Genomic DNA, 27,428 nt, shown 5'->3' with positions numbered 1-27,428 from the left:
GCATGCTAGCATGACCTCCTCATTGTCCTCTAGAGCTGTTCCCAGCAAACCAGCTGTGAAAAATCTGCAAAGGTACTGCTAAGTCCACAGCATGGGGCATGGCTGTGCTCATCACATTCACATGGGTGCTCCTCCACATTTTGGGGAGAAGGAGAAATAACCCCAAGAAGGGCTGCAGATAGACAATGCTGTGCAGAGACCAGTGCTGCTGAAGACATTGCACTGACTGAGCAACACAGGCTTCCAACCCATAAATAAACCTGGGAGGATTCACTCCACTTTAAATTGCTTTAAAGGTTTGGTTTTGGCAGCTGAATAGACCCAGCTTTAAATGGTATCACCAGCTCAGGCAGCAGATGCCCGCAGTGGAAAGGTAGCACACCCACCCTGGCTGTTTCCACACTCCCAGGTGTAGGACCCTCTCCCCCCTGGCAATGTGGCCACACTTCCAAGAGTTTCCACAACCCAGGGAGTGAGACATGACTAGGAGAAACTCACACCTCCCCAAGTGCATGGCTCCCAGAGCTGGGGTTTTCTGCAGCTGTGCCGGAGCCCATGTGCAGGCAGGGCTCCATGTGCTCAGGCTGCACTGAGCCAGGTTCCCCGCTGGCCCCCAGCAGCCAACATTAATTCATTAACAGTCCCATTAACACCCAGCTGTGGTTTCCCCCCAAACTCAGGCAGGGACCCGCTCCCCTGTGAAAGCTGCTGACAGACGAAGTTTCCACCTTCAGCCCTTCTGGAGTTTTGTATAAAAATAAGCAGGGCTTTTTTTTTTTTTCAGAAGGAAAACTATATTTCCCCTATCCGCACGCCCTCGCACACGTGCAGGACTCACAGCAGGAATTTGCTCCAATTTCCCCCACCCACAAACATATCGCCTTTGGCCAGAGACCAAACGTGGGCATTTGCAGCCCAAGATATCAGGTTTTTCAGCATCCAGAAGACAAGAAGCCACCGTGACCCTGAGCTGGGCTAAAAAAAGGGTGCTTGTTTCCTGGCCAAAAGGTGCTGGGAGACCCAGTGGTGCTCCCACCAGGGCCTCATCCAGGATCCATAGCAAGGCAGCTGCAGCACCTCCTGAAGAACTGCCCTCCTGGCATGGCCAAGCATCCTGTTTGGGATCTGGCACCAAATTTCTATTTTCCCTTTTCATTGTCATTCGCAGACAGCCATGAGCACCTGATGCTGCAGCATCCCAAGGAGATGCCCAGCTCAGCACCTACTTGGATCTGTCACCCAGCATTTATTTCCTCCTTCCCCTTGATCTCTCCTCAAGAGCTGTGAGCACAGCTGATATTCAGAAGACAACCCCTGATGCTCCAGAAGCCCTGGGCCACCCCATGCCACAGAGGGGCTGATATCCTTGCCTTACATCATCCAGCACAGGAGTTGGTTCTCTGGGGCACTCACTGAGAAGCTGGAGGCCAGGAAGCAGAGATCTCAATCAAATGTAGGCACCACAGGATCAGAACACTGCTTGGGGCTTGAAGGGCATGATACTTTGGGCATGCCACCAACAGGGTGGCTTCAGGTGCCTGGAGAGGACAAAGTCAGTGCCAGCTATCTTCTAAGATGCCTGGTCACTAGCAGAGCATCCTGCATCCCTTTGATCCAGAGGTGTTTGCCTCGCTGAGAACCCTCTAACTACTCTTTCCTTTAAATAGCAAAGCTCACAAATGCCCTATAGGGCTCCGTGTCTATACGTTGTCTATGTATTTGTGTACACACATGCACACAACACACAGAGATTTATTCGTGTTTTCAGAGTGGTTCAGGATACATTCCAGGACGAAATTCCAGCCGGTGCTGGAGCCAAGAACATCAGTGGCCCCAGCATTCGCTGCCCCCTCTGCCTGCGCACACACTAAATACGGAAAGGGAGAGGTATAAATAGAGAGAGAAATACATGAATGGCCCTGTTTCCTTACACAGATACTGAGAGTGCAAAGGTCTGAGCAGAGTGGGAGCAGGCAGACTCAGCAATCCAATGGCTGTATCCCCTGGGGTGCAGAGCAACCCATTTCCAGGTCTGCCCAGCTGTTCAGTATCACCCCTGCATGGGCTGGCACAACTGGAAGAGGCTACAGAGGTTTTGGCCCATGGGATAGGGAGAGATCAACTTTCACAAACACCAATAAAAGCTGCCAGTGGATGCCACTGGAGAAGGGATGCAGCTGTGGGTATGGAGGAAGCTAGTGAAGGGCTCAGGACACACAGGGACATGGTAAAGAAGCCTGACAGCCCTTTTCAAGCACAGAAGGGGTGCTGGGAGCTGCAGAGGGCAGCACCAGGGGTGCAGGCAGCATTGCTCCTCTGCCCTTGGTGACAGTGGGGATGGCAACACCCCAGTCCAAACCCCATTAGCTGGGGACAGAGATGCTGCCACATCCCTTGCTGACATAGAGCAGTGCTCTCTGTGCTTCATCAAAGTCTCCCCTGTCTTCCTCACCAAAAGGTCCTTTGCTCCCAGGAGCTGCTGCCACATCCTGAGCTGGGACAGGTAGCTGCAAGGCACAGTGGTGAGGGGCAGATCATGCTCCACACTTTCACCCCTGCCAACCATGGCCCCTTTGCCCTCCTCTACCCCAACACAGCCACAGACCCCAGACACCTCTGTGGTCCCTGCTGCCCCTCATGCGCTCCCCAGGGCTGGGCACTGCCTGCAGCCACAGGGCTGATAATGGCCAAGATGTGGGAGCAGAGCTGGGGCTGGTGGCAGGGGGATTGCTGCTCTGCTTTCAGGAGGGGGAAGGGGCTCTTCCCCTTCAATGCTCCCATTTGAGTTGAGGCCTGGCACTGGCTCAAACCACCGCCTGCTGACACGAGATCAATCATTTCCCCAAGCTGAGAGTTCCTCAGCAGTACTGCACAGCCAGTGCCCATGCACAGGCTGGGGCCTCTCCCCCAGGATCAGGGTCTGGCCCCTTCTGCCAGAAGGTCTGTGACGCCCCTCTTCCTGCCTGCAGTGCATGGCATGGCATGGCACAACCAGGCACATCACAGAAGAGCGTGGCACAGCTTTTCATGGTACAGCACAGCATGGCATGGCATGGAGGGGATGAGGAACACTCTGACTGCAAAGGAGGGCTCCCTGCATGTGCCAGACTACATATGCCAGACAAGGGCTGTGCAACACCCCAGAAAGGGTGGCTGTGATGGTGCTTGTCCATCCCTCCATCCCCAAATAAACCGGGCTGGGCGATGCTGGGCTGAAGTGGGCTGGGACCAAGCAGCTGCCTGTACCTAGCCCAGGTGCCACTCTCTCTCTACAGTGGCACAACCACAGTCACAGGCGGTTGGGCTGTGAAACCCCCACATCCCCAGATGGGGCATCCCCTCAGGGCTCCCGGGACAGCATCCACACCCTTGGCAGAGGCAAGGGCTGGAGCAATCACCGCCAGCCTAGTCCTGGTCCAGCAGCCAGGGACTTGCTGCTTGCCCGTGGTCTGGGCAGTCTCAGGCAGACTGCTGCTCTGGGCTGCCTGTGCCAAGCCTGGTTTTAGCAGCATGCAGCTCCACTGACTCACTGCTTGTGCAAGTGGCCTGCGGCTACCAGAGGCAGTCCCAAAAGTGCATCCTGGCTGGGTGCCCCTCACCTGATGGGGCCTCAGCAAATAAATAAATAACACCACAGCACCGACCACCATGAGACTCTATGGCAAACACGGCAGGGTGCTGGTGCCCAGGCAGTGGTCAGCACCCACGCCGTGATGACCACCAGTGCATCTCCCCAAGTGCACCACTGTGGGCACTACATGCTAGCCCTTGTCCCCTCTCCTCTTCAGCAAGCAGATGTGACACTCTGCCCCTCTGTTCTCCCACCAGTTCCCATCAGTGCCAGCATGCACACTCCTAGTCTTGTTCCCACACTCCTGCTCTGCTACATGTGCTCACACAGACTCCAAGCAGCCCTTGCTCCATTCCTGCTTGCAGCAGTGTGCAGCTCCTTCAGTTCAGTGTGTGTCCCACCCTGCTCAGCACAGCCATGGCCCGCTGCATTTCCAGTGTGGGGCTCAGACCCCAGGGCAATGATGGGATGATGTGACCAAAGCTTGCTCAGGAATGAAGCAAGGACCGCAGCACTGTGGCCACCAGCTCCTTCCCCAGTCCCACAGGGGCCAAGGGCCCCAGCCCAGCTGAGCACCCACAGCACGTTGTCCCCGAGCCCTGCGTGCAAGCAGTCCATGTCGCACGCACGCCACCGGCCCCGCTCTGGCCCAGCCGCAGCTGCAAAGCCGCAGCTACCTTGTGCTAATTAAAAACATCCCTCGTTTGAAGGAGCCAAAGGGCTGCTTCCTCTCCACTGCACTAAGCTGGCGTGGGTTTGAGGGATGCCGTCCCCACCCTGCAAAATACGCAGGCCACCACCGCCTTCGTCCTCAGCCAGACCGTGGCCACTGCGCTGCCCTGGGCTTATTTTTAGTTCCTGTTAAAAAGGAGAGGCAGGGTGCTGGAGGCAGGCCGTGAGCAGGCAGGTACCCGGCTGGACCTGGTGGTGGCGATGGCCCGTGGCTCCAGAGCGCGCCCTGGCCATCCTCCACCTGCCCTGCTGGCCTGTGTCCCCAACGGGAGGGGGACGGGTGCCTGGCCCTGGTCCCAGCCCCGGTCCCAGCCCCGGAGGGAAACAATAAGAGGGATGCTGACCCCCGGGCACCCTGACGTCAGCCAGCACCCTGGCCCCGGGGCTCCCACTCGCCCTCGGCCGGGGCTGCACTGGAAGCTGCCTGTTTGTTTATCTTCCTCTCCAGCGTTGCTTGTTTTGATGGCACATCCTCCTCCTCCTCGGCGGGCCCCGGGGTCGAGCCGTGAACCCGCCGCGTCCTGTTTGCCGCGTCCCGCGCTCCGCTTGCGGAGGTGCGGAGCAGCCGCCCCCGCGCCTGCCGCAGCAGATAAAAATACACAGGGCAGAGCATCCTGGGGCGCGGGGCTATATTTGCACTGGTGGGATCCGAGAGCTTGTCCTCGATGTACCTGTCCCTGCCCTCCTCAGAGAGGGGGCACGGCGCTGCAGGAACCTGCTCACCCTTCTCACCCAAAGTCAGACCACAGACTGGCATAAACTGTGTCATGAAACACTGACATAGCCAAGCTGGGGCAGGCTCTCAAAACCCCCCACCCTGCCTTATGGGGTCACTTCTGTAACCCAGAGGGACACCTGAGGACAAATTATCCCCAGCTTGCTGGGTCCTAGACTGCTGGGAATGGTGCTGGGGAAGCCTTGAAGCACTGAGCCCTCTCCAGCCGCCTGCTCCTTCCCCTGGTGGCGTGAACCCCTGGGCTTGCCAATAAAAGCCACCAGCTCTGCCTCGGCTTGTGCAAAGCCACTGCTCTCCTTCCAGCCCTGCTCAAGACCAGGCAGCTGCTCAGCAGTGAACCCTTGCCAAAAACTGTGTGTGTGAAAGCATCATTTCCTAAACGTATAAATATTACCAGGGCTTTGCTGGAAAACTCCCCATGGTTAGTTAAAATGCCCTGGACAGCCAAGTGCACACAAGCCCAGATAAAGGGCATTTCTAAGCTGAGAGGCTCTGCAGCTCTGCCCTGGGGGACTGACAGGTCCTTTCCTCTCCATGCGGGATACAGCAAATATCTGGGAAGTGAGCAAAGCTGTGGAGCACTTGTCCACATCCAGCCCTGTACCACATCATCACAATCCCTTTCCAGCCAAGAGGTGCTTACCACAACCAAACACCCACAATCTGTAGCCCCATTTCACAGATGGAGATATTGGAAGGGCTCTCTTTTTGACCTCCTGCCCACTGATGTTCAACCATGCACATGCCAAGACCAAACCCAGCAATTTGGTTTTCTCCCAGGCAGGCTCCTAGCCCACTTTTGGAGACATTAAGAGATGGAGGATCAACCACTGCCATCGACCATGCAGGAGCAAACCCAAGAGCCTCCGTTCTAACTCAAAATTCCCTGGCTCTATCTCTCAGTGCCTGGCTTGTGAGCCACTGCTCTCTGCAAGATTAAAGAGAGCCCTCCACTGACCAGCATTTTCTCCTTGTAAAGACCCACACATACTGTAATCAAGGCGCTTCTCAATTTTCTCCCTGATAAGCTAGACAGAGCTCTTTCCTTCTAAGTCCCTCAATGCCAGGCTCTATCCCCAGTTCTCAGTTCATTCCTGTGACTCTCTGCTGACTGTCCAGCATCTTTTTGAAAACCTAGACACAGGAGTTGCTCACAGCATTCCCAGCTCCCCGCAGCACGTCCTGAGGGACCCCAGCTCCTTCTGCTTTTAGGAGATGGCAAACAGAATATTAAATTGCCTGGAGGCTCTGAAATAACTGCACAGAGACAATGAGGTCATCCAGACCACCTTTCTGCCACAAGATGAGAGGAGAGGCTGGGATGAAGAGCCAGTTTTGGTGGTAAAGAGCTGAAAAGCCATGTTTGGTGTTTCTCACTAACACAAGACCTAGGAGGCATCAGGAGGAACAATGGGGTACCACATTCAAACCAAAGGCAGCAGCTGTTTGCATCTCACAGCTCATTGCTGCAGGATGGCATCAGCAGCAGGTTTATAAAGAATGGGATGAATGCACAGAGGACACACACCCTCCCAGCAGACCACACAACTGCATCCTTCCACCAGCCTCTCCCCTGCAGCCAGTGCTCAGACCCGGCTACCAGAGGATGCAGAAGGGCAGCACCTCCCAGAGCCTTCCATTCCCTTTCTGGGTCCAAGACACTGCTCCTGGAGTGTTCTTGGGACACACTGCACCAACTGCCATCCCATCTTTTCAGCCTCTGTCAGATGTGCTCCACACCAGCTGCTTTTGCCAGGGTCTCTGCAGGGCTGCCTCACTCCCCCCTTGCCCACTCTGAACCTTCCCCCATGCCCCACATCCTATCAGCTCTTGGAGGACTCTGAATTTCAAGCCTGATGTTCATCTTTAGCAGATGTTCAGAGGCCTCTTCTACAAAGACACTTCATCCCCCTATCCTGGCACATCTGCCTGCACCCTCCCAGTGACAGCACTGAAACATTTACCAACTGCTTCTGCCATGTCTGGTCCAGTATAAATCATTTTACCACCTCTGTCTACTAATAAGCTTATCCTATTGCTGGGAGCTTGGGGTTTTCTCCTACTACACTAAATAAAAGCCTTTCCTTCTATTTGTCGCCATGATTTTTCCCTGATGTCTTTAGCTTCTGTTACCCATTTTCTACACTTCATAATTTCTAATTTATATTGATTGCTATCTACTCCGCTCTCCCATTTGTTATAAACTGCTCTTTTATTTCTAATTGCTGCCTTCATTTTGTCACTGAACCAGAACGGGCTCTGGGCCAGCACTGCCCTTTTTCTTGATTGTGGAATTGTGGCTTTTTGTGGCTTCTGAAATTCTTCTGAAAGAGCTCACCATTTTCATTCACATTTTTCTATCTAAATGTTTCCTCTGAGCTGATTTCACTCATAATTTTCCCCTTGCTTTGGGAAATTAGCTCTTTCAAGGCATGAAGGATATAAATTACTGCTTAGGAATGTCCTTTCTGTGCCCAGGGTGAATGTAATCTGGTCATGATCACCAGTCCCTAGGCAACCTTCAAGTTGCAGTCCAGCAGTGAATTCATCTCTATCCTTCATAATTCCAGGGGAAACAAAAGTTGCCTGCAGTGGATGCAATGTCTCACACATAAAAGAGGGATCATCTCTAATTTTTAGAAACCAGATCATCTATTGCTGGCTGCACAAGAACATCAGCTCATCTCATAAAGCAGCATCCTCCCAAAGCCCATGTGATACCACTGGCACCCTGGCTGACTCCCTGGTCCCCAGCAGGTACCATTGCTCCCCACTCCTGTGCCTTCACAGCGAGCACAGGAACACTGAAAAGTGTCCTGAGTCCTTTTGCATCAATGGCCATCAAGCATTTCTGACCTTGACATATCAGTATGAATTGTTTTTGTGCTTCTGTGATGATTTTCAGTAATGCAAAAGAATCAAAGACTCTCTCCTTCCAGTGCCAGTTTCTCCATAGAATGTGTGATTTTAGAGCTGAGTGTGCCAAGGGGACAGTGATAAGCAGAGCACGGATAACATGTTGAAAAGCTCTTGTCCCCACAATGTGCCACTGCAAAGTCACCTCTAAAAGCAACAAGTGAATTAAAAGGAGATGGGCTTCTCCTCATTCTCCTGATCCCTGCCTGCCATCAGTAGCAAAGTTTAGGTCCAGAGCAAGTGTGGGAGGTGGGTGAATACGCCCCAGTGGTGGCACACTCCTGAGGAGCAGCCCACCTGGCTCGCACCTCTGGCAGCTCCCAGCAACCAGGTAGTTCCCATCCAGCTATGTCAGGCATGTTCCCAGCTCTGCTAGCCTAGAGAGGAGGTGCAAGGATACAGAGGGCCATGGGAGGGCTAAAGGGCATGACCCCTCTTCAGACAAGTCTAGCTATCCCCATCAGTGCTCCCATCCATCCTGGCACACCTCACACTGCTGATGACAGCTCCCAACCAGCCCTCTGGACTTGCACCACTCCTTACCTCAGTCATGAAGTTCTGCTGAAACGTCTCCTCCTGGAAGGTCTCTGTCTGCAGGCGGTCTGCAAGGTACAGAGGGATCAGCCTGGGCAGGTTTGGCCAGACCTCCCACCCCAGCTTCCCCTCTCCCTGACCAAGGGGTGAGGATGCTGCAGGGGAAAAGCTCCAGCACGCTCTTCCCAAAATCAGCAGGGCACACCAGCAGCCTCTGGGGCTAGGGACACATCACCTGGTTAGCAGAAGGTGCAAGGACTACAAGGAAGTTGGAAACACATGGCTGAGCCTGCTGATGCATACAGCAGCCAGGCAGAACCAATAGTCCATCCACACTTGTCCCAGCACTTGTGCACTGAGGAGTAGAGAACGGTGGCAGCACATGCTCAACACCATTCCCAGATCTTACAGCTGGAACAAGCTGTGTGAATCTGTGGGACAGGGCACTGCTTGTCCAGCTGTTCATCTGAAGGGGTGAGCCAGCCTGTGTCCTCCTCTTGCAGGACAGGGACAAACCCCTGTTCTATTGTGCTCTGCACCTTGTCCAAAACACTGTTTTTTCCACATTGTTGCTAGGATGTGGCCTGGAGAAGCAGCTGGCTGGATTTGCTCAGCCACTAGGGTGCAATGCTTCCTCCCAGCTTTCTGCCCTGCACCAAGTAAGGGACAAGAGAGGCCAGCTGCTCACCAGACAGATGACAGGTTGTCCAGGCTGCTCCAAGCCCTGCAGAGATTGCACACAGCAGGACAGAGGGAAGTGCAGCTGATCAATGCAGCTCTAGTGCACCTACAGGGCAGATCGTGTGAAGAGGCACTGCTCATGGGACAGGGTCTGGCCCAGAATATCTTCCTGGACATGACACACAAGCCCGGGCTAACCCCCACTAATCCCTGCAAGCTCAGGATGCAAAGTTCCTGCAGAAGTGCAGGTACACCTGTGGCAGCAGCACAAAGTGTGGCAGTAGCAAGGGATGACCTGAAAAACAGCACCCAGCCAACCCCCACAGGTGGGGAACAAACCACCTCCCAAGGTGGCTCCCCCAGCAGGTCCTGACTCATATCCTACCCAAGAGGGCAACTGTCTGCCCATCACCCCAATGCCAAAGTGGGCTGGGCGCTGGAGGGGGCCCATAAGCACAGCTGCACCTCCCATGTTTGGGAGAGCCGGGAGCTCCTGGTCGCTCTCCAAGCACTCCCTGAGCTACTGCACTTGGGAAGGGAGCCTGACACCACTGCAGGGCCAGCCCTGCTGGCATCCCTGCTGGCTCCTGGGGACCAGCCAGGTGCTCTCACAGTAGTGGAGAGCCCCTTGGCAACTCCCCAACTTCTACAGCTATCGGCCAAGGGCTGTTCCTCCCCCAGTTCTCCCCAGAGGCTGCTCCCAGCCTTCTGGCTACTGCTGTGCTGCTGGCTCAGCTGAACATGACACACAAGCCTGGCTGGGTAATAGCCAGAGGGAGCAAAGCACGCCAGCCCAGTGCTAAGGAGGAAACTTGCTCCCTGCTCCAGGCATCCCTCCTCACCTCTGCTGAGAGTGGCCCCGCTCTCCCTGTAATCTTCAATCTCAGCATCCTTCTGGAGCAGCAGGGAAATCAGCTCTTGTACCTGGCACTGCAGCGCCAGGTTCATCTGAATCAGGGGCCGCACGAGGTGACGGAACACCTGCAATGGAGAAGGGATGCTCTAGGAAAGGTCCAGGTCTAGGGAGGCACACAGCTGTCCACAGAGTGGTCAAAGCAGGGCAGCTGGCAAGGTCTTAGCAAGAGCTGCAGCCCAGGTCACACAGGACTCCACAAAATACCCCACATCTCACCCATATCCAGTGGGGAATGGTCAAAAGATGTGAGCAGGGAGAAGGCAGGCCAGATGCTGTGGGACACATCCCTCCATCCCAGCTCCATCCTTTCACAGCTGGGGATTGTAGCAGGGGAGAGCTTAGGTGGGAGTGCCCGATAGAAACAGAGTGCAGGGATAGGCAGTGTTCCACCCACCACCTGGGGTGCTACAGGAAACAGAGAGCCCCCCCATGTGCCAACCAGACCTTCCCCATGGCTCTGCACACCTCATGGCATGTTCCTATGCAGGAAACAGGCATGACTGGGTGAAAAAACAGAAAGGCACAAGGTGTCAAACTGTGGTTTGACAATCAGGAGAAACACTCAAAGCAAAAGAGATCCCAACATGCAGGACTTGTGCATGCTCCCCATTGCAACCCACCAGGATCCCTCTACGCTTACACCCACACAATCCCCACACAGAGCCCTGGGCATGTCCTCTGTCTTGGAGCACAGCTGGGCCATCCTGGCCCAGCAGGCACACAAAGTAGTGTCTCTCCTATCACCTCCTTCTGCCTCTGGAAGGGTATTTGAGATCTCCCAACCTATCGTGCCCCTTGTTTCTAAGGCCAGGCTGAGCCTACAGCAAGCCCACAGTGGGCTCTGTTCTTAGCTCACCCCCAGAAGTGATGGCCATCACCCACTGGAGCACTTGGAGTGCACCACCTGCAGCAGAAATGGGGTGGGCCAAGCCAGGTAAGCTCTACGCCTTCCTCAAGCCCCTGGCTGGGGCAGAATTGGTCACTATTGCTGCATCCACACCAGCCACACTCAGGACCCCAAGCTGCTTCCCACCTCCACGGTGTCTTGCAGACATCCAACGTAGAGAAGGAGGGGGGAACAGGGCTTTGCACCACCTCAGCTGAGAAGGGACATCAGGTTCCTGGGGTAAGCCAAGCCAGGACTCCGATTACTTGCTCCCCATTTTAACCGTGACAGCGAAGTACAGCGGTTCGGAGCAGAGGAGACGCGCGGCGCGGCGGGGCCCGAACGGAGCGGCGCTCCGGGGCTCCGCCGGGCTCAGCCCGGGTCCGGGGCTCCGCGGGGCCGTTCGCAGGCACCGGGGCTCCGCGGGGCCGTTCGCGGGTGCCGGGCGCCCTCTTGTGCGCGCAGAGCCGCAGAGCCCCGGGGGAGCCGCGGCCGCAGCGCTGCCCCACCGGCAGGGGTCCGGCACAGCGCCTGTCTCTGCAAACGCTGCATGCCGGGCAACCCCGTGAAAGAGCAAACCCGTAAAAGCCGCGAGACTCCGCTACAATTCTGCCTGTCGTGACGGACCATTTGGGGCTGCCCTGTGCCCTGCTTCATGGCTTGCCCCTAAACAGAACAGCATCACTCTGCTCTACAGGGTGCTGGCAGGGCATCACTCCACACTGGACATGGAATTACAGAAAGGTTTGGTTTGGAAGGGACTTTCAATACAACTCTCGAGATCAGGTGGCTCAAAGCCCCATCCAACGTGGTCTTGAGCACTTTCAGGAATGGAATATCCACAGCTTCTCCAGGCAACATGTTCCAGTGCCTCATCACCCTCATAATGAAACATTTTTTCTAGCAGCTAATCTAAAAGTCTCCTCTTTCAGTTAAAAAACATTTCCCCTTGTCCAATCACTATTTGCCCATGTAAAAAGCTGTTCTCCCTTTTTCTAATAAGCCCTCTTCAAGTACTGGAAGGCTGCAATGAGGTCTCTCCCGAGCATTCTCTTCTCCACGCCAAACAATCCCATCTCTCGCAATCTGCCTTTGTAGGAGACAAGCTCCATCCCTCTTATCATATTTGTGGCTCTCCTCTGAACCCTCTCTAACACATCAAGGTTTTTCTTGTGCCAAGCACCCCATATTTGGATGCAGGACTCCAGACGGGCTCTCACAAGGACATTTCACTCATGCCCCAGCAGCAGCATGTGCTGGGCCGTCCCTGTGTCACTGCATGACACAAACCAAAGCCTCAATGAGAAGAAATGGGGACAGTAAGCCTTAGGAGAGGCAGAAGGCAGAGTCAGGCAACCTACAGCCTACTGCAGGCTACTCAAAAGCCTCTAAGCATAAGGAGATAATCCTTAATTTGACCACTTCCCTCCCTGAAATCTCAGCAGCTTTGCTCACCATCTCCAAGGGAGCAGGGCAGCAGTGGAAGTCCCAGTAGAAGGGCAGTCCTGACAGCTCGCTTTTCACGTGCAGCCTGAGGCCACTGGGAGAGCGGTGGCAGGAGAAGGCGGTGGTGGCACCTGGCTGTCCTGCCAGCAAGGGGCACATCAGGTTGCACAAGTGGTTCAGGAAGGAGGACACATGAACGGTCAGCCGCTTGTTCAGCTCCTGGGAAAATGCAGGGTTAGAGGGCACAGCACAGCACTGGGGGAAAAAAAAAGCAGAAATCCCAGCACCAAGGGAGTAAAACTACTGCATGTTCCACAGAAAAAAGCCATCCCCGGGCCTTGGCTTCCAGCTCTCTGACATGATATGCCTCACTGATTCTCCCAAGCCACCCATGCTGGCAAGACTCCCCTATTCTGCCGGTCCAGAATGGGCAGGGTGCAACGGTCTGCACTAGCACATCTGTTCTGCATGCCACCACAAGCACTACAGCCTGGCTGAGAGTCAACAGCAGGACAAACTGCCAGAGCTGGGGGATGGCTGCAGCCATCTGCCCATCCCTCCTGCCACCATCCACTCAGCATTATGTGACACAGGGACATGCCACTCCAATGGCACACGAGGGCCTCGGCACACGGGCTGAGGAGATGAGGCACAGCTCCATGCTGACAGGATGCCCCATGAGAGACTGTACTAGCTATGAATGTGAACAGAATCTCTCTGTCATGAGTAGAAGGCAGCCTTGTTTCAAGCTCCTCTTTAGTACATTGACCCTGGGGAAAGCAGCTGCCCATCCAGCCCACAAGTGAAGAGACTGTGCCAGCCTCTGTATGCAGACCCACATTAGAATGCTAAGTAATGTGGCCCCCTCTCCCAGGAGAAGCGTTTTTGGCCAAGTGGGGTGACAGGGCTTGGGCAGAACCACACAGGGACTTCCCAGGTTGGACATTTGCACTCAAGCCCAGTCAGATCCAACAGCCATTGTGTTACCAATCAATTTATGCTGGTATGTCAGCTGCTGGGAGGAGAAAAGGAGGTCCCTGGCCTGGCTTTTCAGACACTCACCTTGGACCTTTGTCCTACAGCCTCGGCATCCGCACTCTCGTACCAGACACTGCTGAGGTCAGAGATCAGCAGGATATAGCCAGTATCCCTGAAGCACACTTTGGCAAGAAAAGTGGATTCTCCAAAGCAAACAGAAGCCCAGGGCTGGGTCAGGAGGCTGTTTTCCAGCTCCTTGGAGCCCTCCATCTGCAAGAGAGCAGCCAGGTCTCTGCCTCAACCCCCACCCAGGAATAACTGGTCCCTGGGGTGGCCTCACAGGGACCATCCTGGCCCAATTATGATGCAATCCCACCTGACAGCACGGAACTGACGATACTCAGCCAGCTCTAGTCACACACGCAAGCAGCAGAGCTGGGGCATGTGTTCTGGGAGTTTCTGCAGGGCAGCTCCTGCCGCAGCTCACAATAAGCACCCCAGGTGCACCAGCAGGCGCACGGCAGTGGAACTGCTGCTTCCGCGGGGTACCCGCTGCTTGCTGGCGGTAACATGGCAAGACCTCTATGCCCAAATCAGCATTTAGGCTGTCCCGCCGGCAGCGGGCGGGCAGCAGGATGCTGCACCTTTCTGCTGGGGCATCCCACCCCTGCGCCGTCCGCGCCGGCGGCGGCACCGGCACCGGCGGAGCGCCGGCAGCACGCCGCTGCTTCCCGCTCCTCCCCAGGACGGGCCTCCACGCCTCCCAAAACACTCGGGGACCCAGCGCCCGCGGGTGCCGCGGCCTGGGGCTCTGGGAGCCGCAGCATTACCCGAGAACAGGAGGAGCGGGCCGGACGATGCAGTGGCACGGGCTGCGAGCGGCGAGCGGCGCCGGGCCGGGGGCAGCGCGGACTACGGCTCCCGGCATGCTGCTCTCTTCATGCCGGGGCACGCCGGGAGGGGCGGCTCCGGGAGCTGCCGTGCCCTCACGGAGCCCGGGGCACGCTGCCGTTCCCGTGTCTGCTCACGGGGACAGCGAGCCCAGCGGGCGTGTCCCTCTAGAGCCCCCCGGTTGTCGCACGGGGTGCCACGGCCAAGGTGCTGGTGGGGACCGAGATGCCTCAGGAGTTTATTGTGCGCTTGCGCCTGCTACGAAATGTCCCGGCCCAAGTGCCCGGCCGGGGACAGCGCCCGGGGCAGCGGCAGCTGTTCTTGGCCCCGGGTTTGTTCCTCAGCCCCGGGTGCCGGAACGGGCACAGCAGGGCCCGCACTCGCCCCGCTGCTCTCCCCGGGTGTGCAGGGGCTCGGCTGCGGGTGCCTCTGTCCCCGTGCCTGGGCACGGGGCTCGCAGGGCGGTGCAGAGCAGCATTGGGCCAGCTTGGCACCACACACCCCCATTTTCCTTCACACTGAGGCCCGCCGTTATCCCGGGCGCTGATTTCCAAACCTCACCGCCGTTCTCTGACTATGATCCCCCAGCAGCACACCGTGCATTGAGGCCATCCAGACTGGGCCCAGCAAACACACAGTGCCACCTCATCCCTCCCACCCTGCATCCACCTTTGGCTGTTTCACCTTGGGACCAGATGCTCTTCTCCAGGGAAATCCACTATTGGCTAGTGTAGTCACAAGAGCAATGCCTAGAGGATATTTATATGGTGAGCACTACTGGGACTATTTGACTGTAGGTGAAAGGTGTTTGGGGAACTAAGCTGCGTTGCACCCTTAGCCTGCATCATCCTTGAGTGCCAGAGCATTGGTTTATACCTGGAGCCATGGGCATCGAGGGGCCATAGGCACAACTGGGACACATCAGGGAGGAGGTGGAGAGCCAGTCATTCCTGAGCACAGTGCCAGCAGGTGAGCATAGGCAGAGTGACAGTCCTTTGGGGCTGGCCAAGTCACTGAACTCTCCCCTAGCACCATGGTGGATTTTAGAGGTACCAACATCCTCAGCTGCAGTGTCACCAGGTGGCCCTGCCCTATAGTGATAGCTCTCAGGGCAACAGGGAATCCCCCAGGTAAATCCCACCTGGAAATAAAACCCCTGGAAAAGGCAAAAGTGGTTGAAGGTTTTATATCTCGCTCTCAAGAAGAGAAATAAGGCTTGTGTTAGGAGGGTGGAAGCTCAGGTTCCTCCAGTTCTCGAGGGCTTCAGAAATGAGGAGCAAAGTGGCTCACAAGCTGCCTAGAGGGCACAGCCCTGTTTTCATATGAGATGCCCCCAGATGATAGGATCAGGCCATAGTGTGCCATGCAGACACGTCTGTCTGGCTTAGCCTTATTGCTGGCTGCAGCTCTCCAGAGCTGGGTTTGGGGAGCAGGTGTGTCCCTTCCCCCGGGGTAGCAGTCCCCTTATCAGTGGCACAGCTGCCCTCCTCCTCTTCCTCACTCCTTGGGCAGAGGAAGCAACACAGAAAGGCTTTGCAGGAAGATGGCAGCAGCCCCCTTAGCCAAATGGGGAGCCTATATGCTTGGCTGGCTTCCCCTCTCTCTCCATGGAGGTGACAGTCACTAGCTCTGGCTTTCCATGGCTGCTCAGAAAGGAGCCCTCGTTCCTCCAGTGTTCCTGCAAAGAGGGAGGTAAGCAGTGAAATGGGAGCCCCTTCCTCCTAGGTGCATCCTCCTAGCCCACATCAGCCCCAGCACCCTGAGTAGGACTGCCTGGAGGCAGAGCTGGTGGTTTTCCCCATGGACAGATCCCATCCTTGGAGCAGGGCATATGCAGAACAACTAGAGCAGCCCCTCACCTGAGACCGTGTTCTCCAGAAAAAATGACAAGAATCCAGTTAAGAAGACAGGGGCCATTAGCAGGGAGAGGAAGAGGAGGTCCAGTGGCACCCAGCCTGCAGGGACAGTGCTAGAATCAACCAGGAGGTCCCAGTCCAGCCAGGGAAAAGGGGCACGAGTAGCCATGGCAGGATCAGGGATTGAAGAGATGCCTGCTACCATGAGCTGACTCAGCCACCCAGAACACTGGAGATGTGTGGCCACCGTGCCATGGGATTCAAGGCATTGCCTTGCCTGGGGAATGTCCCTCATACCTGTGGCCAGGGGAGTCAGAGCCGTGCCGAACCACCGCGGTACCAACAGCGCCATGAACATGGCGAAGCCAACAATGAAGATGTTCCTCCCTGAGTCAATGTCTGTGTACTGGAAGTAGGAGATCCCCGTGCCCACAGCCACGGCGTAGGTTACACAGAGCACCCCTCCTGCGAGGGGCAGGAGTCAGGCAGTGCCAGGCAGGCTGCAGGTGCCGCAGCAAGGGGCAGGGCAGGGTACCCACCGTGAACTGCCAGTGGGATGTGGGTGAGGAGCCCTGCCAGCCTCGGGGACATGCCCAGCACCATGCACACCAGGGCGCTTACTTGCACTGAGAAGCGAGAGCCAGCCTGGCAGAAAGAAGAGTGGGAAAGTGAGGACGGGTGGCATCACCCCCTGCTCTGTCTCCCAGCCCTTCTGCTGCACACACCTGCCTTTCCCAGCGCTGGCTCAGTGACTGCCTGGCAATTACAAGTCCTGCACACCTGCTTGACTGCCTCCCCATCTATTGCCAACCCATTTCCCCCTACTTTGGCGTACCTGTGTGAGGCCAGTGGCACAGGTGTTTGCGATGCTGGAGGCTGTGCCCCCTGGGGTGCCCAGCAGTCCTGCCAGGAGGCTGCCCAGCCCTTCCATGCAAAGCCCCCGGTTACAGGCATGAGGAGGGAGCCAAGGCACTCGCAGCAGCCTCCCACAAAGCACATAGCAGCCCACAGAGTTCATGCTGCAGCCGATGGCCATGGCGATGCCCACTGCCACTGCCCGGGGGGTGAGTAGGGGCCACCTCCACTCTCCTGCAGCAGAGGGAAAAGGGACAGGTGATAGAAGCCCTGTCCAAATGTGGATGGCTGCACTCAGCCCTGCTGCCCCCCACCTGCATAGGGAATGCGGATCCAAGGGGCATTGAAGGTGCTGTTGGCCCAGGACAGCTGTGCCATGGTCGCATCCAGTGATTCCCAAGGAATGTGGAAGTAGCTGAGGATGGCACAGACAATGCAGACACCAGCAAATGGGAGCAGTACCTGCAAGGCAAAAGGGAACCCTCAGTACAGGATATTCCTCCCATGCCTGCCCTGACCAGCACCCCATCCACCCCATCCTTGTCCTGTCACATCTCCCAAGGAGTCCTGCCACATCTCCCCTTACCCCTGCAAGAAGCATCCCAAGCTGTTCTGCTCCTGGGTCCCCAGCACTTCCCCAGAAGCATCCACATTCTGGGAGCTGCACCAGAGCTTTTCATCCCTGCCTGTGCTCCAGGTCTCCCCTAAACCCACACCAAAGAGCCAGGCTTGGAGAGAGAAGCCTGTGACAGTGAAGAGAGCAGACAAACCACAGTACCGAGAATGTGCCCAGGGTGGGAGCTGAATACTCTGTGGAGCCCTCCCAAGCACGGGGCCAGGCACAGAAGGGTAGGCGGCAGGAGCGCAGGTGTTGGGAGAAGGTGACAGCAAGGAGCATGAGCCTAGGAGAGTGAGCACAGGTCACCACACAGCATCTCAGTCAGTGATGGGGCCCCAAACGTGCACCGTGCACTGTGGGGGTGCCCCATCCTTGTCCCACTGGGGAATGAAAGCCCCAGGAGCTGCCCACCAGTACAATCCCTGGGCTCACATACAGCAGTGCTACACCCCAGTTAGTGGAGCAGAAGAAAGCAGCTTCCTTGTATGCAGACAGCCCGATGATGGAGAGGCTGGGGGCCAGGACCATGGGCCCGCAGTGCCGTGCTGCCCACCCACACACGCCAGACACTCCCAGCACCAACTGAATCAGCCCAGAGATCAGCACTGCTCCAGACACCTGAAAGAGGAAAGGATGGGCCTGTGGGGCAGGATACATGGAGAGAAGTCCAACACCTTCCCTTGGCCACATTCCCACTGCCCCAGCAGCTGGGAACAAGCACTTGTTTCATGTGCTCCGCTCACCCAAAGCACAGAGAAACATACACTTGGATGTGCATCATGATCCCTATTGTCTTCGTACCTCTCTTCATGGCAAATCCCAGGAAAAGGGACTGGGGGTACAGGGATACAGGTGACAAGTGGAAAGCTGATGGAGCAGGACAGGGACACCCGTTCCAGCACCTACCTCTTGCAGTGAGTCAGCCCAGCTCCCTGTGTCTCTGCAATGAGGTACAAGGCATGTACTGGCTATGGCTGTACCTGGAAGGGAATTTTGGAAGGGTGTGATACACATGGATTCTGTGCTCCTGGAGCTGTGTCCAAAAGGATGCACTAAGGAGGCTGCTGGCTGCAGAAGGGGAAGTGTGCCAGCATTCCTGTCCCCATAAGCCCTGGTCCTGGGGAAGTGACCAGATACATTGCAAGTGCACTCAGGAGTGAGTAGGGTGCTGTGCACCATCATCAGAAGGGCCAGCAGGCAGGACCCTTTGCTACCCCTCATTCCCACTCCACCTACCAGGCACCTCATCATTGCTCCAGTGCCAGCATGGCCCAGGCCCCATGGGACACAGGCTCCAGGGCTGTGCTTACCATTCCTGTCTGTGCTGGCACCTGGGGACAGGTGGGAGCTCAGCACCATGGCAGGGACCAAGTACTCAAAGGATGGGATTTGAACCAGTGGCAACCTGAGGAAGGGAACAATAATGGCACATTAGGGAGGAAGGACAAGGAAGGAACAGGGCTGCTCCAAAAGCCCAGGCTGGGTGGGAAGGGAAGCAGATAAGAACCCCAAAGTGGCAGGAGGTTACCCCATATTCTACATGTGCTCTAGTACATCCCAAGCAACAGCACATGGAATGGATGCAGAGGTCAGAGGATCCCATAGCCAGCCTGTGTGGGCAGCACAGGGATCGGATGGTCTGAAGGAGCTGTGTATGACATTGGAGCAAGGCAGTGAGCAGCTAGAGGGAAAGCACAGCAGTTTTTCTAGAGGTTTGTGTGGGAGGGAGAGGACATCTGTGACAACTGTGCAGAGATGCAGTGCAAAGAGTTTTTCCTTGTGCATGTTCCCACTTCCAGCAAAGCTCATATTCCCACATGCCAGGAGGAGACAGACATGCCCTGGTGTGCCACCCTCCTCCTGGTGACAGCTGCTCCCCCTTCATCCCCCTTGCTCACCGGCTCCCCAGGGTGGTCTGCAGCACTGTGGAGATGCCGCAGGCAAAGAGGCTTCGTGCCAGCAGCTTGCTGGTGGTCTGGGCATGAGGTGGCTCCGGGGGCAGGGTAGGCAGCAGAAGGAGGTGGAAGATGCAGAGCAAGGAGGTCTGCACAGCCAGGTGCTGTGCAGGGAAGAGATGAAGCGGTCACAACTCCTTGGAGCACTGAGAGCTGCAGCTCCCCATGCCCAGTCCCCCGGGGAGGGGGATGCCCACTGACACCCCCTGGGCAGCTCTCACTACTGCCCACTCCCCTCCCAGCACACACTGACCAGAGCCCTACACACCCTTTGCCTGGAAGGATGCAGCCCCCGCCCTGCAATCTGAAAGGATCCCAGCCCTCTCCTCATCATCCCATCTCTCTGGTTGCTCACTGTGGTCCCCCCTTACCTGAAGAGCTAAGCAGCAGCTCACCATCCAGGTGCACATCTTCTGGGAGGAGCAGGATGTGAGCATGGGGCTCCCAGCTCCAGGTGCTCTGCCATGGCCCCCATTCATGCTGCTGCCTTCCCCACACTGCTCCTAGTTTTGGGTGCAGAGGGTGAGCAGGCTTCCACCCTCAAGATCTCCTTGCAAATCCTCACATGGCTGAACTTCCACCTTCTGCAGGAGCTGCCCCAAGGTTAGCCATTAACTTGAGTTGGTGAGTAACCTGCCCTTGTGGCCAGGAATGCAAGCGTCACCCTGGTTTGTCACAAGGGCCAGGTGACAGGCAGCCACAAGCAGGCCATCAGACACTATTCCACTGCCAATGACCCACAGCCTGGGTAGCCCATCTCTGCCTCTGTGGGCAAGGACTGGGTAGGCCACAGTCTTGGCACCTCTTCCTCCATGTGCTTAGACCAATCCCACCAGCAGCATCCTCCAGCTTCAGTATGCCCTGCTCATGCTTGTTTCTCCCCAGCATAGCATCCACTGCCTGGGATGGTGCAGCCTGGTCTCTAATGGGGGTTCTATTATATCCCCCATTCTCCTAGAAGAGTACTGAACCTTGCCACTGGACAAGGATGCCAGAGACAAGAACTGCCTGCTTGGCTGGGAAAGATCCCAAGGGCACACAGGCAAGGGATGCTCATGTTTTTGTCAAGGGGCAGAGGTGGTTGTGTCAGTGACTTGGTCAAACCCTTGCTCTTCAAGGCTCACTCATTAACAGGTAAGACTTTGGAGAGCAAAGAGCAGTGGAGAACATGCATTCTCCACATTCCCAAGGATGGGGATCCTCCTTTCTCCTGTTGTCCCTGCCTGCACCAGACCTGATATCCCTCCTGTCACAAGAGAGACTGCAGGACAAGCCTTGGAGGTCTCCTGGGCTCACTGGCAGCACCTAGGATCTGTCTTGCACAGTGGCTCCAGGAGCAGGCACAGCTGCATGGACATGGCTCCACTCTGGGGCAGGCATACTGCCAGTATGGAGCAGCTCAGCAGGACAAGGCAGGCACACAGCAAGAACTACTTTTATTGGAAGAGATTTGCATCTACAAAAGAGTGAAAAACAGGTGTAAAATCCACAGTAAAAAGAAGGGGCATGATGAGCTGGCCTGGTCAGCAAGACAAGGTGCCTTCTTCCCACTCTGAGGAGCAGTCAGGCACTGTTTTCTCACAGACACAGACAGCTGGGGTTTGGGATGGGGGCACAGAGCACCCCAGATTCAAAACACCCAACACAAGCAGGATAAGGAAGTTCAGTCCTAACCACACCTCATCCCCACCAAGCCCAGCAGGGCACAGCCACATCAGGGTACCTGTTTGGTGTCGCTCTTGCAAGTTTCAAGAAGTGGCCTAAACAGCCCCCAAATGTAAAGACTGCTATGACCAGCCAGCTTACCCCCACCTCCTTCCACCTCCTCTCCCCTACCCCAGCACCCCACCTTCTCACTGGGATCACTGCCTTAGCCCCTCCACCCTGCACACACAGTCCCAAGCTCCAACATCCCATATGCCACCTCTGTCCAACACCACTCACTACAGGAAAAGGTATAATACCCACTCTGCACAAGCACCCCAGCCCAAAGGCAACCCACTTTTACCCTCCAGCTATAAAGCTCCCACCCCAGCAAGCCAGCTCTATCCCAACCTGTCCCAGCAGCCCCTAAGTGAAAAATATCCCTGCCCTAGGTGGGAGGACACAAGTGCTGGTTTGAAAGTAATGCAGGGCCTTCAGCCCCATGCAGTTCCATGGATCAGAGGTCCCAGAAGTGCAAGGAAGTGAGTTGTGCCACACTAGAAGGGAAGGGGAAAGGGGCTGCTGTCCTGTCCTAGCTGGGAAAAATGAAGCTCTTGATTCTACTGAGATCCATAGCAGTATGCAAGAAGCACTGCTTCAGCCCCAGGGGGTCCAGCCAGTCCTCACGGTTGGGGGCTGCATCCCACGAGGGGCCCGCAGCGGCTGAGCAGGCGTGGCAGTGCAGCACCGGAGGAGCCGGGAGCACGGTGAGTCCGAAGGGGCCAGGCTGGCTGGGGGCTGCAGCGGGGCTGCTACGGTTGGATCTCTCACAGGCTGTGGGCACTTTCCGGAAAGGACCTGGTGGGAGGCTCCTGTGCTGGGCTAGATCAGGTGCCTTGGAGTAGGACAGAGCCGTCATCACGCTGCCCCACAGGTAGAGTGCAGTTGCTGTGACACCTCCACGACGTGGTTCCTTGGTCAACTCATTCTCCCCCAGGCAACTGGTGCAGCTGGCCGAGGAGACATTGGGAAGCTCGGGCTGGGGTTGGCCAGGGGCTGGGGCTGGCTGGGCATCCAGCTGGCACCTCCCCTCCTCAGGGAACAGGGTAGGCTGGGGAGCTGCAGCGCTGACACTCCTCATGCACACAGACCGGTGCACTACAGTGATGGAGGCGAAGATGGCTGCAAAGCCCGTCAGGTACACCACGCCCAGGAGGCAAGCCAGCTAAGGAGAAGCCAAATATTAGCCCAGACACCCTCAGCAGCACCACCCCCCACCAGCCATGATGTAGCATGACCACAATCAACCCAGCAGCCATGACAGGAAAAAGCATCACCAGCTCCAGGGCTGGATGCTGAGGGCAGGCAGCCACACGGCTAACGATAGGCAGCACACAGCCTGCCCAAAGCTGGGCCTAAATATCACAAACCAAAATGCCCCAGCTAAAAGCCAACAGTTCTTGCTCAAAACCCTAGCTGGTACCCAGTTGCCTCCATGCCACCACCATATGATTGTACCATGACTTGTGGGGCTGAGGTCCAGCACAGGGCACACTACCCAGCACCAGGCTGCAGTGCCTCAGGCAGCGCAGCTGCAAATCAGCATCTTCTGACAGCTTTCCTTTTCAACAGGGAATAAACCAAGGTCCTGCTCTCAGTGGAAAAGAGAGTCCTGCTCCAAATCCACAGCCTGCTGGGTCCCATGGTCTTGCAATTAACTGCTGTCCTATGCCTTTACCTTCACCACTTGCTGGTAGAACTGGCCCAGCACATGCTGCCACATGGACTGCTCCATGAGGACACACAGATCTGTGTAGGTGAACCAGCCACGCCACATGCCCTGTTTTTCAGCCACACTGCAAGGAGGAAAAAAAAAAAAAACAACCAAGGAATGATATGGACCTTCCCCATCAAAGCAACTTCAGCCCAGGCAGGCTTGGAGAAGACCCTGCTTAAGCTCTGTAGAAGAGAGCTGCAGAGCCTAAGGCTCACAAGCATCCCAACCTCTTATTTCACTACAGCAGGGCTATCTCCAAGCAAGGACAGAGCCAGGCTGCAACACAGATCAAGGGATCACCCCCACCTACCGTCCTTCCAGCCAGCTCAGCACTTCAAACAGCTCCCGAGGATCTGTGTAGAGACTCCAGTCCTGCCGGGACAGTGGTTAAAAGTCAGTGCAGTCAGGGCAGGTCACCCAGCATCCAGACACATCTTTCTCTATCCCTTCACGGGAGCATGTTGGGAATCCAGACTCCCCTCAATGTCTCTTTTCCCCTGCTCTGTGAAACAGTTGGCAGCAGTGACAGTTTCACTTACAATGGCACTCAGGAAGTTCATCTCCAGTGTGTTCATGGTCTGGACATCCACCTTCCCTGCTGCTCCCCACTCGTCGTTGAACACCTCCTCCTCCTCACCCTCATCATACAGGTACTTACTTGCAACCATCTAAAAGTAGCACAAAGGACAAGATCTCAGCTTCCACTGCACTCCTAAAGGCTTCCCTCCAGCCCAGTTAGCCTCCTGCCCATCACTCACCATGGAAATCAGAAAGAGGTCTGAAGATGAGATCTGCTGGAGGTATTCAGGGTTCCGGTGCCGGAGTCTTTCAATGTAAACCAGTGCCAACATCATGGAGCAGGGTGAGATGCAAGCTTCCCTGTAGGACAGGACAAGAACCAGTGCTACAAACATCCCAGGCACCAGGGCACAACTTGGCTGCTCCCTTCCCACGCAGACAGTAGAAAGGTGTAGCAAATCGCTAGATAGGTCACAGAGCCTTGCCAGCTCTGTGCCAGCTGTCCTGAGCTGCAGCAACAGAAAGTACAGGGGATGCAGGGTGGAGAGCAGAAAGCCCTGGTTTCTGTTCCTAGGCACAGTCAGCTCCAAACTGAGCAGCCTTGCCTGCAGCAAGGCATGCTGCAAGCACTCAGCTGCCAAGAGGAGACTCCAGGTTCAACCCTGGTTACCCAGGGAGCTGCAGATCCAGCCAGTAAAGACTCCCAGTAACAAGAGCACAGATGCTCCCCAGAGAGCAGGATAAACTCAAAGCTGGCTGCGTCAGCCTGCTGTGTGCCTGCTGTCCGTGCCTCCAGCTTCTCTTTGACACTACTCAGGCCTAGGCACAAAGCCAGTGGCTGGCCCAGAGGACAGAAATGAGTCACAGGTAAGACCAGAGCTCCAAGTTCTAACACAGGACATAAAGGGACAGGTTTTGCTTCTTACCGAGATACGTGAGACACATATTTCTTCTGGAGTCTGCGGATAGGACTGGGAGCCACTTTCTGCAGCAACTCCACAGCAATATCTAGGACAGAAAAGCACCAAAAGAGTTAGTCCCATGTGGCCCAGTCCATGCCCACCCTTCCCCTTCTCCCTACAAGTCCATCAGGTCTTATTGTTTGCTCAGCCCTTCAAGTTTGATTTAAACTATGAGGCCTTATCAGAGGTCAGGGACAAGTGAGGAACAAACAAACATGCAGGGCAGGCAGATCACAGCAGGAAGAGGATGTGAGTGACCAAGGCCCTGCGGCAGTGCCAGATCAGCAGTCTGTATCACAGGGAACCATCAGCAGTCAGCTGCAGAGAAACACCCTGCCCTCACCCTGCAGGGCCTCTGACAGCCCTTCTGGAGGCCTTCTTGCTTCTTGGACCTGATGTCACACCACATCTTTATGGTCCTTTGCTCCCCTTCAACCAGCAGCATCTTCTCCCTCCAGATCTCATTAGCACTAATCCAGCTTCCCCTACAGCAGAGCCCCAGCACTCCTGAGATGAAGTACAAGGTACCCATGAGAGCAGCAGTCCACAGGCACTAACAGGTATCAAAGCAGCGATACAGTGTAACTGCAGCTCAGCCCGCTTTCCCTGCTCTCAAGGACATGCCTCTGCATTGAAGCACTGAGAAGGCCAGACACAGACCTATACTGGTAGATGGCTTCAGTAGTTCCCATCTCACTGGTCCTACACAGTAGGGAGCATCCCAAGCAGCACTACAGTCTGATGCAAGAAGTGCTTTAGATAGGAAACTTCAACTCCATTTTGTTTCTGAGCCCTTGACTGACAGAGTTGAGAGCAGTTTGTCCTAGCAGCCTTGCATTTCCAGCTATCTAGGGAAGCATCACTGCATTCCTTCTTTCCACATCTCTCCAGCAACTGACAGCTGCACTAACACGAGTGATTTACCCAAAGATCAGCCACCAAGGTCAGAAATACACTGCTCTAAGGAACTTCCCTACACCATTCAGGCCACAGCACTACTATGATGGACAGCCAGGCAGGCACAGCTCCAGCCACCCACTGGCTGCTCCCAGTCTCTCCCACTGCTGCTGCTCTCTCTGCCCTTCCTGGCCATCACTGTGCCACCGCAGAGGCAGTACCAAAACCCCAAGTGATCCCTACAGGCTCTGTCCTAACATGAAACCAAATTCTTCAGCCCACAAATCCAACTCACAACAGTGTCCTAGAGAGAATGGAGAGCAGCTGATCAGTTTCCGCATCTCACAGCACTGCACACTGAGCGTGGTTACAATTCTGTTTCCAAAGGAACAAATTCACATTTCAACTTCTCTCCTCAGCCAGCCCCATACTGCCTTCTGCAACCAACCCCCAACACCAAAGATCTTTTCCTGCTATTCCGCTCTCCCAACAAGCTTCTACCTTGTTTGAGAACATGTAGCAATGACACAGCTGTACCAAGAGAGATGCCATGGTCCTGGGCCCCATTTTTTTGAAAGTAGCTGGAGAAGGAAGGCTGTAAAAGCAGATCAGCCCATGGACACATTCTCCACGTGAGACTCTTGCCCCCAGCTGCTGGAGCCATGGCATTTCCTGAGTGCAAGGCAATCCTTAGAGTTAATAGCCCCCAACAGTTTTCCTGCATGACTGTACCCTTTGAACTTTCATCCATGGAACAGTCCCACCTTGCAGCCCAGTGTAATGTCAGCCTCGAGCCTCCCTCACACCGCTTGTGCTGGAACTCGTGACTCCCAGCAGCGCCCAGACAGCTGGCTGCTCTGCCTGGTTCTGCCCTGCACCACATGCTCAGCATCCTCCTCCTTCTCACCAAGGCACATCACACACAGCCTTCTGGCGACTTCAGACCATTTCCCTAGCAAGCAGCTAATGGAGATGCTGAGACAACCACATAGTGAGGGCACTTTTGCACTCCTCTCTACCAGCTCCTCAGCCTTAACCCAGCCATGTCCTACTGCTCCCCAAAACACTGCTGAATCAACAGGGGAAAAAAATGAAATCCAGACAAACATAGCAAGAACTTTTCACCTTGGTGCACACAACTAGAAGTTGAACAAAGCCCTGAGTGTTTTGTAGGGCACAAGCAAATACCTAAGACAGCTCTCATCAGGAACAAGTTCACAACCTGCTCTGCCAAGGAATTCACAAGCAATCTAAAGGACTTTACACAGCAGTGAGATGTCAAAAATGCAGCAACGGGCCAGACGGGGCAACAAAACAGAGAACAGAAGCCATGAGGCTCTGGCATCCTGCCCTGCTGTATTGCACTGAGTGGGAAAGGCTGGGCAGGGGTGGGATTTGGCAATGAGGAGGAAGCAGGTGACCTGTTGGTCTCGGCCCCTTGGGCTACTTCCAACCCCCTTGACTCAGCATTCCCATCTGGGGACAATCAGCAACCCACCTGCCACGGGGCTGGAGAGATTATCCAGGCTGCAGTCTTTGTCCCAGCCATAATAGAGTCGCTTCCGCACTCTCTCGCTCAGCTGCTGGTGCCTGGGCAGGAACTGAAGGCAGACAGAGGAACGTGATGAAGGCCCAGAGCACTCCTCACACGGTGCTTTCCACCCCAACCAGCTCAGGGCCACACCGGCCCGGGTCGTGCGGCCACACGGGGCCCCCCGGGAGCGGGGATACCAGCGATCACCCCGAGGGCCTGCTAAGAGCAGCCTGGGCCGCGGATACTCACCGTGAACTCCTGGAACCCACTGAGGGAGAAGGTGCCCTCCTCGTCCAGCAGCAGCTCGTCCAGCTCCATCCTGCCCGCTCGCAGGGCGAGGGCTGACAGATCCCCTTCGGGATGCGGTGCCGGTCCGCTCCGAGGCCGAGGCCCGGCGCAGCGTCGGGAGCGGAGCCGTCGGAGCCGCTCCCAGCCCGGCCGCTACCGCCCGCCCTGCCGCCCTTCCTGTTCCGGCGCGGGGGCGCGGCCGGGCCCCGCCCCTCCCGCCGCCGGGCGCACGCGC

At 56.0% G+C, this 27,428-nt stretch overlaps 3 protein-coding genes across 4 annotated transcripts in view; all 3 read right to left on the bottom strand.

Annotated features, from left to right (window-relative positions):
- The window catches only part of NHEJ1 (non-homologous end joining factor 1), a 44,753-nt gene extending 30,185 nt beyond the window's left edge, over positions 1 to 14,568 (bottom strand). The window contains exons 1-5 of one of the 2 annotated variants that reach the window (XM_056495886.1): positions 14,227 to 14,568; positions 13,481 to 13,666; positions 12,428 to 12,637; positions 10,013 to 10,151; positions 8,499 to 8,557 (exon numbers count right to left, since the gene is read on the bottom strand). In XM_056495886.1, coding sequence (XP_056351861.1) covers positions 8,499 to 8,557; positions 10,013 to 10,151; positions 12,428 to 12,637; positions 13,481 to 13,666 — 594 coding nt within the window. In that variant the 5' untranslated portion in view covers positions 14,227 to 14,568. Of the gene's footprint in view, positions 1 to 8,498; positions 8,558 to 10,012; positions 10,152 to 12,427; positions 12,638 to 13,480; positions 13,667 to 13,772; positions 13,931 to 14,226 lie in introns of those variants that run through there. The other variant, XM_056495885.1, reaches the window with a different exon arrangement.
- Positions 14,569 to 15,448: 880 nt separating this feature from the next.
- On the bottom strand, positions 15,449 to 20,884 carry SLC23A3 (solute carrier family 23 member 3). The gene is made up of 12 exons (XM_056495881.1): positions 19,944 to 20,884; positions 19,516 to 19,676; positions 18,928 to 19,022; positions 18,524 to 18,597; positions 18,054 to 18,235; positions 17,777 to 17,900; positions 17,313 to 17,460; positions 16,979 to 17,232; positions 16,683 to 16,788; positions 16,441 to 16,608; positions 16,147 to 16,242; positions 15,449 to 15,965 (listed from the first exon to the last, which is right to left on the bottom strand). The coding sequence occupies exons 1-12, from the start codon at positions 20,049 to 20,051 to the stop codon at positions 15,634 to 15,636; spliced, it is 1,848 nt and encodes a 615-aa protein (XP_056351856.1). The 5' UTR covers positions 20,052 to 20,884; the 3' UTR covers positions 15,449 to 15,633.
- A 105-nt stretch (positions 20,885 to 20,989) lies between these two features.
- On the bottom strand, positions 20,990 to 27,395 carry CNPPD1 (cyclin Pas1/PHO80 domain containing 1). The gene is made up of 8 exons (XM_056495883.1): positions 27,155 to 27,395; positions 26,870 to 26,972; positions 24,439 to 24,520; positions 23,752 to 23,872; positions 23,533 to 23,661; positions 23,304 to 23,365; positions 22,955 to 23,072; positions 20,990 to 22,441 (listed from the first exon to the last, which is right to left on the bottom strand). The coding sequence occupies exons 1-8, from the start codon at positions 27,221 to 27,223 to the stop codon at positions 21,809 to 21,811; spliced, it is 1,317 nt and encodes a 438-aa protein (XP_056351858.1). The 5' UTR covers positions 27,224 to 27,395; the 3' UTR covers positions 20,990 to 21,808.
- Between the last annotated feature and the right edge of the window lie 33 nt (positions 27,396 to 27,428).

This window comes from Oenanthe melanoleuca, chromosome 7, assembly GCF_029582105.1.
Source record: "Oenanthe melanoleuca isolate GR-GAL-2019-014 chromosome 7, OMel1.0, whole genome shotgun sequence".
NCBI classification, from domain to species: Eukaryota; Metazoa; Chordata; class Aves; order Passeriformes; family Muscicapidae; genus Oenanthe; species Oenanthe melanoleuca.
This window is presented reverse-complemented; position numbering and strand designations above follow the sequence as displayed.